The sequence below is a fragment of the Lynx canadensis genome, chromosome A1, assembly GCF_007474595.2.
Source record: "Lynx canadensis isolate LIC74 chromosome A1, mLynCan4.pri.v2, whole genome shotgun sequence".
Classification (NCBI taxonomy): Eukaryota; Metazoa; Chordata; class Mammalia; order Carnivora; family Felidae; genus Lynx; species Lynx canadensis.
In genome coordinates this window covers 139,852,558-139,869,203 of record NC_044303.2, presented here as the reverse complement: position 1 = coordinate 139,869,203, position 16,646 = coordinate 139,852,558, and the positions used below count along the sequence as shown (strand labels likewise).

Below are 16,646 nucleotides of genomic sequence, written 5' to 3'. Positions count from 1 at the left end.
AGGACAAGTGTGTCCATTTACGTGTGTAAAATACCAATAGCAATATCTGTTTCACAAGATTACTGTGAGGACTGAGAGCAATGATAGTTCGTGGTGTCTGGCACCTAGGTGGTACTTAATATGTGTTTTTCCCTTCTTTAAATCCTTCACAAATTAATTTCTGGTTCAAGTCCTTTCTCCTGTGTGGATCTGTCTCAGATGACTGTGGTAATCTTGACCAAAGTAATGGCTCCCTCTTAAGCATTCGTTATTCACTGACTATGCCAGCATTTTTCAGTCGCTTGCATCCTATGACATTAGTAGATGAGATCTTGAGAAAAAGGATATTTGTGAACAAAAAAATTTGGAGAACCTATATCCTAAAGTCTCCTCAGAGATTTTAATGCACATGCTCTGAAAAGTCTTATGGTAAAGAAACCTGCTTAACTTTGTTTAACCAACCATTCTTCAAGCAGTCATGAGAACCCTCTTCTACCTTCTGGTTTTTTCCCCCAGAAAACTTCTTGTAACACTAGGCTCTTTTGTTTATGCCATTCATTTGAACTCATACAGTGTTTTGACATTGTTTATACTTTATTTAATGTCTTTGTGTTTATGCCTTCAGTCTTCATTTAGAAATTAAGTTCCTTTAGGGCAGAGTCCAACATATGTACTTTATTATATCTATGACTTTGAATTTATTTTTTAATTTTTATTATTATTTTTTAATATTTATTTATTTTGGGAAAGCGCAAGCAGGGAAGGGGCAGTGAGAGGGGGACAGAGGATCTGAAGTGGCCTCTGCGCCTACAGGCTGACAGCAGCAAGCCCAATGCTGGGCTCGAACTCACGAAGCTCAAGATCATGACCTGAGCCAAAGTCAGATGCGCAACTGACTGAGCCACCCAGGTGCCCCAATGACCTTGAATTTAGTAGATACAAGGCCTTCAAATAGGAAGGAGACCTTGTACTGTGACTTAAAGAATGGATAGGATCTGGGTTCTTGAATTTTTTCTAAATTCCTTTTACTTTTGTGAGCAAATTATAGTTTACTAATAAATAAATGTCTTCTTAAACTCTGTATGCTGTTTACAGAAAAGTTAAATGGTGGCAGTTGGAAAGGATGGGAAGAATAAAATGGTTTTCACTTCTCTTATTCAAATCAAATCAGAACATTGGAGGGCTTACAAATTACAATGCATTCTATTAGAGTGCTGTGTCATTGGAAGGTGGATTTGATTTTTAGAAATAGCCAAAAGTCATTGAAACTCATTCTGTTATTTAGGGTCAAGCAAATTAACAGTTTTTAATGGTTAGAAAAAAGTGCAGTGTCTTTAAAGTATTGAGACATTTTTTTGAGTGGCTTATCAATATTTTTTGAAACCAATTTCAAAAGAGGAAGTCTAATGATATTTTGAACATTGGAAAAACTATAAGAATAGGTATAACCTATTAAGATGATGTCTTTGAAAAATAATAGTCACTTAAAAATATAAGCTTTGGGGCGCCTGGGTGGCGCAGTCGGTTAAGCGTCCAACTTCAGCCAGGTCACGATCTCGCGGTCCGTGAGTTCGAGCCCCGCGTCAGGCTCTGGGCTGTTGGCTTGGAGCCTGGAGCCTGTTTCCCATTCTGTGTCTCCCTCTCTCTCTGCCCCTCCCCCATTCATGCTCTGTCTCTCTCTGTCCCAAAAATAAATAAAAAACGTTGAAAAAAAAATTTTAAAAAAAATATAAGGGGCGCCTGGGTGGCGCAGTCGGTTAAGCGTCCGACTTCAGCCAGGTCACGATCTCGTGGTCCGGGAGTTCGAGCCCCGCATCAGGCTCTGGGCTGATGGCTCAGAGCCTGGAGCCTGTTTCCGATTCTGTGTCTCCCTCTCTCTCTGCCCCTCCCCCGTTCATGCTCTGTCTCTCTCTGTCCCAAAAATAAATAAAAAAAAAAAGTTGAAAAAAAAAATATAAGCTTTGTTTTATGTGTTTAAATCAACCACAGTTGATTTATATCTGGGGCTTTTAATATTTACATAGAACCATCTTTATTTCTTCTCTGTTTTCCTCTGACCTTTTGTCATTTGGCCTTTTTATTTCACATTTACATATTCATACTGAGGTGGGGAATAAAAAGTAGGTGAAACTATACCAAATTTATTACTGGTTATTGATCTTTAAAAAATTTAGTAGTGATTAAGAGGCTTATGATCTGTTAAGCATCTGACTTCAGCTCAGGTCATTATCTTGAGTTTCAGCCCCACGTTGGGCTCTCTGCCGTCAGTACAAAGATTGCTTCAGATCCTCTGTTCCCCTCTTTCTCTGCCCCTTCCCTGCTCTTTCTCTCTTAAAAATAAATAAACATTATAAGTAAATAAAAATTCAGTGTTATTTTAGACAAAGGAGAATTTTATGGTTATTAACTCCAGTGAATTTTTGAGATCAGTTTCTAATTTAACTATACATGCCATCTCTGCCTCTTCTCTTAGCACAGATAATGTAAACTTAGCTAAACAAATAATTGGCATCTATAATTATGACCCAGCCATTTTTACTCTTGGTCCACTGTAGATGTATTCAGAGTCATTAGTGATTTGGCATAGGAAATTAGTAAAGAGTGTTTTTATTTATGGAAGCAGAAGGAAATTGTTGAAACTTTTTAGTGGTAATTTCCCAAGATGATAAACTAGAAAACTATGAAGTTTTAATTTTAATTTTTTATATATGCTATAATGATGGAATTCCTATTTGGAACACACAGGAACTAAGCACAGACAGAGACTCTCCTGAAATTAGCTTTCTCTCACGTACTGCTCTTAGAGTATCCAATGTGGTGGTTGTAAAGGAGAAATCGTTAATAGAGCCAGAGAAGGTCTTAGCAGTACCAAATATGTTTTCTGAGTCTAGAAATGAAGCCATGTCGACCATGAATTCTGAAGAAACCAAAGACGAAGAAAGCTCTCTTAAAACATTTGTGTCGGGGCGCCTGGGTGGCGCAGTCGGTTAAGCGTCCGACTTCAGCCAGGTCACGATCTCGCGGTCCGTGAGTTCGAGCCCCGCGTCGGGCTCTGGGCTGATGGCTCAGAGCCTGGAGCCTGTTTCCGATTCTGTGTTTCCCTCTCTCTCTGCCCCTCCCCCGTTTATGCTCTGTCTCTCTCTGTCCCAAAAATAAAATAAACGTTGAAAAAAAAAATTAAAAAAAAAAAAAAAAACATTTGTGTCTACCTTAGAAAGGTCACTCACATCACCAGAAATCACTCAGGAGGAAAGACTATTTGAAATAATGAGTGATTTCGATCCTGAAGAGTTGACCAACCTATTGAGCAAGTCTCCAAGTTCCATATCAGTGTCTTTGACATGTCACAGAGATTTACTAAAAAACACAAAGGATAATGCATTGCCAGATGAATTGTTAACAGCCTTAAACACATTATCAGAAGCCACTGTGGGACCCATCTGTCACAAAACAGAGGGAGGCAGCAGTCTCACTGCTGGAAATGAATGTTTAGGAGTGGAGCCCAAGATGTCTCAGAACGGTGAAGATTGTATACAAGTAACAGAGGCGAACTTGGAGTCTCTTTGTTCTCCTCGGCTTTTTGACCAAGATTCTAAGTTAGCTGAGCTGCAGGACAAGCATCTTTCACTGCAGCATGTAAGTGCAAGTATGAGTCTGTCATTTTGCCTTTTATAATGACCTTTGGCAAGTCTTCATTGCTGATATACTTTATTTTAAATTCATATTTTCTACCCAAATATCAATGCTCAGAAGATGCTTTTGAATTTAAAGTATAAACTGATCTTTCTAGAGATGCCTGGGGTAGACGTTTCAAGGCGTCTAAATGTCAAAATATGTAAGTTTCTCACCAAAAGACCTGAGAAGACGTATCATTATATTGCTTGTATTTATGAAGGAAATAATTATTTACCAGAATTTTTCCCATTAGCTCAGAAAATCACTATGTCTCCCTGGGTGTGGAGTAGAGATGAGATATTGCACATTAATTTCTGGTTAAGGATAGAACATATGTGGTTGAGCTTCCAAGAGAGGGAAAAGTTATGCCTGGCTTCAGCAGAACTTTGAAGTCTGTGTCTGAGGATCCTGTCAAGTGGTACAATTCCTTGGGTTTAGAATCCCTGCAGTATTATGCCTGGAGGCCCTGCAGTGGGCTACCGCTTGCCAAGTCTCTTTTTTATGTTGACAGGTTTTTTACTTTTTAAAGAAAATGTTTTTCCTGACTTCATTAGTAATGGATCCTGATTATACAGAAAAATCAAATATTACAGTAATACATAATAATAAGAATAATAATAAGAAAAAGTCCTCCACAATTCCACATTTCAGAAATAATCACTTGGTCCACTGTAGATGTATTCAGAGTCATTAGTGATTTGGCATAGGAAATTAGTAAAGAGTGTTTTTATTTATGGAAGCAGAAGGAAATTGTTGAAACTTTTTAGTGGTAATTTCCCAAGATGATAAACTAGAAAACTATGAAGTTTTAATTTTAATTTTTTATATATGCTATAATGATGGAATTCCTATTTGGAACACACAGGAACTAAGCACAGACAGAGACTCTCCTGAAATCATTTCAGAAATAATTAACAGTTTGGTATATCTGTCTCCAATTGTTTCTGTGCATATTTTTTTTCTTTTTTTTTTTAATGTTTATTTTTTGAGAGAGAGAGAGACAGAGTGTGAGCGGGAGAGGGGCAGAGAGAGAGAGAGAGAGGGAGACACAGAATCCAAAGCAGGCTCCAGGCTCTGAGCTGTCAGCACAGAGCCCGATGCAGGGCTTGAACTCACAAGCTGTGAGATCATGACCCGAGCTGAAGTCAGCCACTCAACTGACTGAGCCACCCAGGTGCCCCTGTTTCTGTGCATATTTTATGTAAGTTTACTTTATATAAATGAGACTATATTATACATAATACTTTGCGACTTTTAAAAATATTTTTAATTGAAGTATAGTTGACATTTTGGAACTTGTTTTTTAAATTTAATAATAATACATCTTGGTTATCTGTGTCAGCAAGTGTAGCATACTACTTAAATCTTTTTACATGCTGAATACTATTCCACTATATGGATATTTTGTGTGTGTGTATACATATATAAAATATAATTTATTTAACTAATTCACTAATGATCATTTGGATTGTTTTCTTTCTTTTCTTCTTTTGCTTTTGGCTATTGCCAGGATACTGTAATGAATATACCTGGGACACTTTATATAACATGATACTAGGCTCATGTTGAAGAATACATAACTGGCTGCGTGAAATTCTCATAAAAAGCATTCTAATACAGACATAATAAAACTAAAAAAATCTAGAAAAATAAAAACTAATCATGGGGATAGGGCATGAAGGTTAAATTAAATATTGTGGTATTCTAATCTGAAAAGAGGTAATATGAGTAAAATGTAGGAAATTCCAGTTGATCGGTATTAATAGAGTGAGCACGAATTAGCAAGTGTTCAAAAAAAAAAGAAATTCTTTAAAAAAGAGATTGATTTAGAACAAATTAAATACCTTTTTACTCAGCTGTAATAAAAATATGGAACTTAAACCCCAAAAAGCTTTGTAAGCTGGATATATAAATAAGCTGAAGAAAGGTTTACATGATATGTATAAAAATATTTATATCTTCATGAAAGTTAAATCTATAATGTATTATTAAGGGTAAGTTAGAGTCATTCATGATATACTGGTAATCTTTTAAAATTAATGTAACAGAAGTTATCTACTGTCTTGTCCCGCAAAATATCCTTCCTACTGTCAAACAACAAACACTGGGCTGAATAGAACATTGATCTGGTCTAGTGCGACGTTTCTATTGTTTTTATATGTCTCATCATTTTTTGCTACCCATTTCCTGTGACATTAAAGCACCTAGAGTAACCTTAGGTTTGCCCTTGAAATTTAGGGATGAATAGTGATAAAAATAGTTTTTATTTTTCCTCTTCTTCTCTTAGGTTTTTAAATCTGCATTATCCTTTATTATTGTAATATTAAATTTTTCACTATGTGAATTTTTGTACTTTCATCTTATAAGAGGCATTTTTATGTAATCAAAGGACAAGATAATACTTAATTTCTTCTCATTTAAAATTTTTTTCATGTTTATTTATTTTGAGAGAGATAGGAAGAGAGAGAGACACAGTGCACACGAACAGGGAAGGGGCAGAGAGATTGAGAGGAGAGACTCTCAAACAGGTTGCATGCTGTCAGCGCAGAGCCTGACACAGGGCTTGAACTTACGAACTGTGAGATCATGACCTGAGCTAAAATTAAGAATCAGAGGTTTAGCCAGCTGAGTCACCCAGGTGCCCCTCTTCTCATTCTAGATTTTTTGCATTGCTAGAATTATTTCTTTATGTGTTTACATCTTATTACAGACTCTAGAAGATCCAAATCCATTTGGATTGCAAACTTCAGTTCATCACAATGTCACCACTTGTGATTCACTATTAAATAATAAGGAAAATTCACAGTCATTGGAAAATAGGTCTGACCAGGACACTCTGTGCGTGTTGAGGAGATCATCCAGACTGAAAGCAGGAAGAGATGCAAAGCACACAGATGACATGTATAAGATGCCAGAAAAGATTTTACAAAAGATACTTGTCTGTGAGGATCAAACAAATAAGAAGTCCTCAACTAAGAGTTTCAGGTATGCTAGCAAATTATTCTTTCTCTCTAGATATGCTATAGACTTTATAGATAAATCTATGATTGGAACATTAGTGTTACTGTACAGTTATCCCTAAGTGAAGAACTTTATTTTTTTACTGTTGTTGCCTTATTTGCTATACAGTTATTTTTTTAACCCAGAAAACTCTTCTACTTTTTTTTTTAGAAGTTTATTTATTTTTATTTTTTTTTTATTTTATATATGAAATTTATTGTCAAATTGGTTTCCATACAACACCCAGTGCTCATCCCAAAAGGTGCCCTCTTCAATACCCATCACCCACCCCCCCCTCCCTCCCACCCCCCATCAACCCTCAGTTTGGTCTCAGTTTTTAACAGTCTCTTATGCTTTGGCTCTCTCCCACTCTAACCTCTTTTTTTTTTTGTTCCTTCCCCTCCCCCATGGGTTCCTGTTAAGTTTCTCAGGATCCACATAAGAGTGAAACCATATGGTATCTGTCTTTCTCTGTATGGCTTATTTCAATACTTAGCATCACACTCTCCAGTTCCATCCATGTTGCTACAAAAGGCCATATTTCATTTTTTCTCATTGCCACGTAGTATTCCATTGTGTATATAAACCACAATTTCTTTATCCATTTATCAGTTGATGGACATTTAGGCTCTATCCATAATTTAGCTATTGTTGAGAGTGCTGCTATGAACATTGGGGTACAAGTGCCCCTATGCATCAGTACTCCTGTATCCCTTGGATAAATTCCTAGCAGTGCTATTGCTGGGTCATAGGGTAGGTCTATTTTTAATTTTCTGAGGAACCTCCACACTGCTTTCCAGAGCGGCTGCACCAATTTGCATTCCCACCAACAGTGCAAGAGGGTTCCCGTTTCTCCACATCCTCTCCAGCATCTATAGTCTCCTGATTGGTTCATTTTGGCCACTCTGACTGGCGTGAGGTGATACCTGAGTGTGGTTTTGATTTGTATTTCCCTGATAAGGAGCGACGCTGAACATCTTTTCATGTGCCTGTTGGCCATCCGGATGTCTTCTTTAGAGAAGTGTCTATTCATGTCTTCTGCCCATTTCTTCACTGGGTTATTTGTTTTTCGGGTGTGGAGTTTGGTGAGCTCTTTATAGATTTTGGATACTAGCCCTTTGTCCGATATGTCATTTGCAAATATCTTTTCCCATTCCGTTGGTTGCCTTTTAGTTTTGTTGGTTGTTTCCTTTGCTGTGCAGAAGCTTTTTATCTTCATAAGGTCCCAGTAGTTCACTTTTGCTTTTAATTCCCTTGCCTTTGGGGATGTGTCGAGTAAGAGATTGCTACGGCTGAGGTCAGAGAGGTCTTTTCCTGCTTTCTCCTCTAAGGTTTTGATGGTTTCCTGTCTCACATACAGGTCCTTTATCCATTTTGAGTTTATTTTTGTGAATGGTGTGAGAAAGTGGTATAGTTTCAACCTTCTGCATGTTGCTGTCCAGTTCTCCCAGCACCATTTGTTAAAGAGACTGTCTTTTTTCCATTGGATGTTCTTTCCTGCTTTGTCAAAGATGAGTTGGCCATCCGTTTGTGGGTCTAGTTCTGGGGTTTCTATTCTATTCCATTGGTCTGTGTGTCTGTTTTTGTGCCAATACCATGCTGTCTTGATGATGACAGCTTTGTAGTAGAGGCTAAAGTCTGGGATTGTGATGCCTCCTGCTTTGGTCTTCTTCTTCAAAATTACTTTGGCTATTCGGGGCCTTTTGTGGTTCCAAATGAATTTTAGGATTGCTTGTTCTAGTTTCGAGAAGAATGCTGGTGCAATTTTGATTGGGATTGCATTGAATGTGTAGATAGCTTTGGGTAGTATTGACATTTTGACAATATTTATTTTTCCAATCCATGAGCAGGGAATGTCTTTCCATTTCTTTAAATCTTCTTCAATTACCTTCATAAGCTTTCTATAGTTTTCAGCATACAGATCCTTTACATCTTTGGTTAGATTTATTCCTAGGTATTTTATGCTTCTTGGTGCAATTGTGAATGGGATCAGTTTCTTTATTTGTCTTTCTGTTGCTTCATTGTTAGTGTATAAGAATGCAACTGATTTCTATACATTGATTTTGTATCCTGCAACTTTGCTGAATTCATGTATCAGTTCTAGCAGACTTTTGGTGGAGTCTATCGGATTTTCCATGTATAATATCATGTCATCTGCAAAAAGCGAAAGCTTGACTTCATCTTTGCCAATTTTGATGCCTTTGATTTCCTTTTGTTGTCTGATTGCTGATGCTAGAACTTCCAGCACTATGTTAAACAACAGCGGTGAGAGTGGGCATCCCTGTCGTGTTCCTGATCTCAGGGAGAAAGCTCTCAGTTTTTCCCCGTTGAGGATGATGTTAGCTGTGGGCTTTTCATAAATGGCTTTTATGATCTTTAAGTATGTTCCTTCTATCCCGACTTTCTCAAGGGTTTTTATTAAGAAAGGGTGCTGGATTTTGTCAAAGGCCTTTTCTGCATTGATTGACAGGATCATATGGTTCTTCTCTTTTTTTTTTGTTAATGTGATGTATCACGTTGATTGATTTGCGAATGTTGAACCAGCCCTGCATCCCAGGAATGAATCCCACTTGATCATGGTGAATAATTCTTTTTATATGCCGTTGAATTCGATTTGCTAGTGTCTTATTGAGAATTTTTGCATCCATATTCATCAGGGATATTGGCCTGTAGTTCTCTTTTTTTACTGGGTCTCTGTCTGGTTTAGAAATCAAAGTAATACTGGCTTCATAGAATGAGTCTGGAAGTTTTCCTTCCCTTTCTATTTCTTGGAATAGCTTGAGAAGGATAGGTATTATCTCTGCTTTAAACGTCTGGTAGAACTCCCCTGGGAAGCCATCTGGTCCTGGACTCTTATTTGTTGGGAGATTTTTGATAACCGATTCAATTTCTTCGCTGGTTATGGGTCTGTTCAAGCTTTCTATTTCCTCCTGATTGAGTTTTGGAAGAGTGTGGGTGTTTAGGAATTTGTCCATTTCTTCCAGGTTGTCCAATTTGTTGGCATATAATTTTTCATAGTATTCCCTGATAATTGTTTGTATCTCTGAGGGATTGGTTGTAATAATTCCATTTTCATTCATGATTTTATCTATTTGGGTCATCTCCCTTTTCTTTTTGAGAAGCCTGGCTAGAGGTTTGTCAATTTTGTTTATTTTTTCAAAAAACCAACTCTTGGTTTCGTTGATCTGCTCTACAGTTTTTTTCGATTCTATATTGTTTATTTCTGCTCTGATCTTTATTATTTCTCTTCTTCTGCTGGGTTTAGGCTGCCTTTGCTGTTCTGCTTCTATTTCCTTTAGGTGTGCTGTTAGATTTTGTATTTGGGATTTTTCTTGTTTCTTGAGATAGGCCTGGATTGCAATGTATTTTCCTCTCAGGACTGCCTTTGCTGCGTCCCAAAGCGTTTGGATTGTTGTATTTTCATTTTCGTTTGTTTCCATATATTTTTTGATTTCTTCTCGAATTGCCTGGTTGACCCACTCATTCGTTAGTAGGGTGTTCTTTAACCTCCATGCTTTTGGAGGTTTTCCAGACTTTTTCCTGTGGTTGATTTGAAGCTTCATAGCATTGTGGTCTGAAAGTATGCATGGTATAATTTCAATTCTTGTAAACTTATGAAGGGCTGTTTTGTGACCCAGTATATGATCTATCTTGGAGAATGTTCCATGTGCACTCGAGAAGAAAGTATATTCTGTTGCTTTGGGATGCAGAGTTCTAAATATATCTGTCAAGTCCATCTGATCCAATGTCTCATTCAGGGCCCTTGTTTCTTTATTGACCGTGTGTCTAGATGATCTATCCATTTCTGTAAGTGGGGTGTTAAAGTCCCCTGCAATTACCACATTCTTCTCAATAAGGTTAATGCTTATGTTTATGAGTAATTGTTTTATATATTTGGGGGCTCTGGTATTCGGCGCATAGACATTTATAATTGTTAGCTCTTCCTGATGGATAGACCCTGTAACTATTATATAATGTCCTTCTTCATCTCTTGTTACCGTCTTTAATTTAAAGTCTAGTTTGTCTGATATAAGTATGGCTACTCCAGCTTTCTTTTGGCTTCCAGTAGCATGATAAATAGTTCTCCAACCCCTCACTCTCAATCTAAAGGTGTCCTCAGGTCTAAAATGAGTCTCTTGTAGACAGCAAATAGATGGGTCTTGTTTTTTTATCCATTCTGATACCCTATGTCTTTTGGTTGGCGCATTTAATCCATTTACATTCAGTGTTATTATAGAAAGATACGGCTTTAGAGTCATTGTGATGTCTGTATGTTTTATGCTTGTAGTGATGTCTCTGGTACTTTGTCTCACAGGGTCCCCCTTAGGATCTCTTGTAGGGCTGGTTTAGTGGTGACAAATTCCTTCAGTTTTTGTTTGTTTGGGAAGACCTTTATCTCTCCTTCTATTCTAAATGACAGACTTGCTGGATAAAGGATTCTCGGCTGCATATTTTTTCTGTCTAGCACACTGAAAATCTCGTGCCAATTCTTTCTGGCCTGCCAAGTTTCAAAAGAGAGATCAGTCACGAGTCTTATAGGTCTCCCTTTACATGTGAGGGCACGTTTACCCCTTGCTGCTTTCAGAATTATCTCTTTATCCTTGTATTTTGCCAGTTTCACTATGATATGTCGTGCAGAAGATCGATTCAAGTTACGTCTGAAGGGAGTTCTCTGTGCCTCTTGGATTTCAATGCCTTTTTCCTTCCCCACTTCAGGGAAGTTCTCAGCTATTATTTCTTCAAGTACCCCTTCAGCACCTTTCCCTCTCTCTTCCTCCTCTGGGATACCAATTATGCGTATATTATTTCCTTTTAGTGTATCACTTAGTTCTCTAATTTTCCCCTCATACTCCTGGATTTTTTTATCTCTCTTTTTCTCAGCTTCCTCTTTTCCATAACTTTATCTTCTAGTTCACCTATTCTCTCCTCTGCCTCTTCAATCCGAGCCGTGGTGGTTTCCATTTTGTTATGCATTTCGTTTAAAGCGTTTTTCAGCTCCTCGTGACTGCTCCTTAGTCCCTTGGTCTCTGTAGCAGTAGATTCTCTGCTGTCCTTTATACTGTTTTCAAGCCCAGCGATTAATTTTATGACTATTATTCTAAATTCACTTTCTGTTATATTATTTAAATCCTTTTTGATCAGCTCATTAGCTGTTGTTATTTCCTGGAGATTCTTCTGAGGGGAATTCTTCCGCTTGGTCATTTTGGATAGTCCCTGGTGTGGTGAGGACCTGCAGGGCACTTCCCCTGTGCTGTGGTGTATAACTGGAGTTGGTGGGCGGGGCCGCAGTCCGACCTGATGTCTGCCCCCAGCCCACCGCTGGGGCCACAGTCAGACTGGTGTGTGCCTTCTCTTCCCCTCTCCTAGGGGCGGGATTCACTGTGGGGTGGCGTGGCCTGTCTGGGCTACTTGCACACTGCCAGGCTTGTGATGCTGGGGATCTGGCGTATTAGCTGGGGTGGGTCGGCAAGGTGCACAGGGGCAGGAGGGGCAGGCTTAGCTCGCTTCTCCTTAGGTGATCCACTTCAGGAGGGGCCCTGTGGCAGCAGGAGGGAGTCAGATCCGCTGCCTGCCGGAGGTTTGGCTCCGCAGAAGCACAGAGTTGGGTGTTTGCGTGGAGCGAGCAAGTTCCCTGGCAGGAACTGGTTCTCTTTGCGATTTTGGCTGGGGATGGGCGGGGGAGATGGTGCTGGCGAGCGCCTTTGTTCCCCACCAAACTGAGCTCTGTCGTCCGGGGGCTCAGCAGCTCTCCCTCCCTTTGTCCTCCAGCCTTCCCGCTTCCGAGCAGAGCTGTTAACTTATGACCTCCCAGACGCTAAGTCGCGCTTGCTGTCGGAACACAGTCCGTCAGACCCCTCCGCTTTTGCAAGCCGGACTCGGGGGCTCTGCTTGGCCGGCGAGCCGCCCCTCCGCCCCGGCTCCCTCCCGCCAATCCGTGGAGCGCGCACCGCCTCGCCACCCTTCCTACCCTCTTCCGTGGGCCTCTCGTCTGTGCTTGGCTCTGGCGACTCCGTTCTGCTAATCCTCTGGCGGTTTTCTGGGTTATTTAGGCAGGTGTGGGTGGAATCTAAGTGATCAGCAGGACGCGCGGTGAGCCCAGCGTCCTCCTACGCCGCCATCTTCCGGAAACTCCCCCTTTTTTTTTTTAAAGGTAATGGGATATTTGGTGTATTTCAGCCTAATGCTAATTTTCATTCTTTTTAAAAATAAGTTTAGTTAAAATGCATCACTACACAGTTATAAATTTTCTTGTCATGAGAACTTCTAAGAGTTACTCTTTCAACAACTTTCAACTATACAGTACAGAATTGTTAACTACATTTACCATGCTGTACATTTCATTCTCAGGACTTATTTATCTTATAAATGGAAGTTTGTAGTTTTTGATCACCTTCACCCATTTCACCTACTACCCCTCCCCCTGGCCTCTGACAACCATCAGTCTGTTCTCTGTATCTATGAATTTGGTTTTTTTTTTTTTTTCAGATTCCACATATAAGTGAGATCATACAGCGTTTGTCTTTCTCTGACTTATTTCGCTTAGCATAATATCCTTTAGGTCCTTTCACATTGTCACAAATGGCAGGATTTCCTTTTCTTTGGCTGAATAATATTCCATTGTGTGTGTATGTATGTGTGTATATATTTGTATGTATATGTATGTATGTGTATGTATATATATATATATACACACACACTAATTTTCTTTTTTAAATTTTTTATTAATGTTCATTTATTTTTGAGGGAGAGCAAGACAGAGTGCAAATAGCAGAGAGACAGAGAGACAGGGAGACAAGACTCTGAAGCAGGCTCCAGGCTCTGAGCTGTCAGCACAGAGCCTGATGTGGGGCTCAAATTCATGAACTGTGAGATCATGACCTCAGCCAAAGTTGAACTCTCAACTGACTGAGTCACTCAGGCACCCCTATATACCAAATTTCTTTATCCTTTCATCCATCGGTGGATACTTAAGTTGTTTCCATGCCTTGGCTATTGTAAATATTGCTGTGATGGCCTTGGAGGTGCAGATATCTTTTCAGGATAGTAATTTTATTTTCTTTGGATAAATATCCAGAAGTGGTGATGGTAGCCATTGTAAATAACACTTGTGAGGTAATATCTCATTGTGGTTTTCATTTGCATTTTCATGCTATTAGTGATGTGGGTTACCTTTTTATGTACCGGTTAGCCATTTGGATGTCTTTTTTTAAAGTTTATTTATTTTGAGAGAGAGAGAGAGCAAGTGCATGGGAAGAGCAGAAAGAGAGGGAGAGAGAGAGAATCCCAAGCAAGCTCTGAGCTGTCAGCGCAGAGCCCAACATGGGGCTCGAACTTGCATACTGCAACATCATGACCTGAGCAGAAATCAAGTCAGACACTTAATCAAGCGTCACACAGGCCTGAGCCACACAGGTACCCCTGCATGTTGTCTTTAATAAAATGTCTTTTTAGTTCCTTTTCCATTTTTTAATTGGATTGTTTATTTGCTATTGCATTATATGTGTTCTTTATGTATTTTGAATATTAACCCCTTATGAGATAAATGATTTGCAAATATTTTCTCTCATTCAGTAGCTTGCCTTTTTATTTTGTTGATGGTTTCCTGTGCTGTGCAGAAGCTTTTAGTTTGATGTAGCCCTCGTTTATTTTCCTTTTTTTGCCTTGGTTTTTGGTGCCAAATGCGAAAAATCATTGCCCAAACCAATGTCATGGTGCTTAACCCATGTGTTTTTTTCTAGGAGTTTTATGATTTCAGGTCTTACAATCCAGTCTTTTATCCATTTTGAGTTGATTTTTTGTATGGTGTAAGATTGTGGTCCATTCTCACTGTATTGCATGTGGCTATCCAGTTTCAAAACATCATTTATTAAAAAGATTATCCTTTCCCCATTGTTTATTTGTGGCTTCTTTGTTGTAAATTAATTGACCATATATATGTAGGTTTATTTCCAGGCTCTACTCTGTCCCATTGACCTGTGTGTCTATTTTTATGCCAGTAGTTTGCAGTTTTTGATCACTGCAATCCCATATGGCAAGTTCTTTTTTCTTGCAAAGAACCTGTCTCTTTTTCCCTAGAAGGTGAATAGATAGTAGCATGCCAATTTGGGGAGTGAGGGGCAAGAGACTCAGAATACTTATAGATGACTTCTCATAAAGCAGAGAAGCCCATAAGAAATTCAGGTACAAAGAAAAGGCTAGAAATCACACTGACTGACATGCCTGTCACAGAATTATCTGCAATTTATTCAGAAGTCATCTCCATATTTTAGTCTTTTTTTTTTTAATGTTTATTTATTTCTGAGAGAGAGAGAGAGAGAGAGACAGAGTGTGAGCAGAGGAAGGGGAGAGAGAGGGGAAGACACACAGTCTGAAGCAGGCTCCAGGTTCTGAGTTGTCAGCACAGAGCCCGATGCGTGGCTCAAACCCATGAACCTTGAGATCATGACCTGAACCAAAGTCGGACATTTAACCAACTGAGCTACCTAGATGCCCTGCAATCTCCATATTTAAAACTGCCATGCTGCTTGACAGTAGCTCAGTAAAATACCTTTCAGTTTTCAAAATTTAGTCAACATTTGATATGATTCTCTGTGAATGGTTGTAGAGGACATGATAGTAATTTTAAAAACATATTTATTTTCAAGAATGCAGGATCCTGCTTTAATGATTAAAGGTAAAAGGAAGAATATGCATTCAGCCAGACTCGAGAGTGGAAAACAGATCAGGAAAAACAGAAAACTTGCTGGAAAAAATGGTGAGGCATATTTGATTTCTTTATAATTTTTTTAACTAAGTAACTTAGAAAAAAATAGAATTTTGGTACTGAAAAGGATTTAGAGATGATCTAGATTATCTGTCTCAACTTTCTCATTTTACTGATGAAGAAGTTGAGAAAGGTTAAGTATTTTTCCTGGTAGTGCACAGCTCATTAGTAGCATAACTAGGACTTGATCACGAACTTCTGGCTTATAGGCTGGCATTTTTTCTATACTTCTCCTTTGGAGAGAATAGTTACAGAACTCTTTTCAAATTTACATATGTGACCTACTTGTGATGTAACCAACGTAGCATAAGACTTTGAGAAATCATACCAAGAGGAATAAATAGAGGAAAGGAGAAGGCAAAATTATTGTTATTCTAAGATGTTATTTCTTTGTTCCTAAAAAAAACCCAAGGAATATCCTAAGAAACTATCAGAAACAATAAGAATCTAGAAATACTGTTTAAAATATAATAGGGATACAGTTGGAAAATTAAAATATGAACTATAGGTTAAATAATAATATATCATTGTTAAATTTCCTGAATTTAATAATAATTTGGTTATTTAAGAGAATATTTTTGTTTTTAGGAAATAAACACTTAAGTATTAGTGACAAAAGGGTCATGGTGTATATAAGTTATTTATGTATATGTCTGTGTACATGCATATGTTTATATAAAAAAGGAGCTAGATTGACATAAAGTAGTGGCAAAATGCTAACAATGGGTGAATCTTTTGTTTTGTTTTTATAACTTTTTTGTAAGCCTGAAATTATTTCCAAATAAAACTTTTAAAAAATTCATTTAACTAAAATAAGACAAAAATAAATGCCTTTCATATATATAAGTTACTCAGAAAATATAGGAGAAGGTCCCATTTGTAATAATTACACAGGAGAGAAAATACCTGCTTATGTAACTAATAAGAAATGTACCTTACCTATAAAGAAGAGACTTTAAAAATTCTGCTAATATAAGAAAAAACTTGAATAAAGAGAAGGAAGAACCTTACTCTTGACCATCAGTATTCAGTGTCATAAGAAATTTATTTGTCCCTAAGTCTCTTTATAAATGCATGAGAGCTCAATCAAAAACATTGTTTATCTGTCAATTGTTTTATTTTGTATTATTTTTTATAAGGCTGGAGATTAGCTATAAGAATGTTATAAAATCATACTAAATATGAAAGACTAGCCTAGAATATTCTGAAAAATAAAAGCACAGGGAGA

At 38.1% G+C, this 16,646-nt stretch overlaps 1 protein-coding gene across 1 annotated transcript in view; it reads left to right on the top strand.

Moving 5' to 3' along the window:
- Nucleotides 1-16,646, top strand: part of ANKRD31 (ankyrin repeat domain 31) — a 144,451-nt gene that overhangs the window by 33,432 nt on the left and 94,373 nt on the right. Inside the window, exons 7-10 of the mRNA XM_032593356.1 lie at nt 2,725-2,933; nt 3,177-3,525; nt 6,365-6,639; nt 15,300-15,409. Coding sequence (XP_032449247.1) covers nt 2,725-2,933; nt 3,177-3,525; nt 6,365-6,639; nt 15,300-15,409 — 943 coding nt within the window. The remainder of the gene's footprint in view (nt 1-2,724; nt 2,934-3,176; nt 3,526-6,364; nt 6,640-15,299; nt 15,410-16,646) is intronic.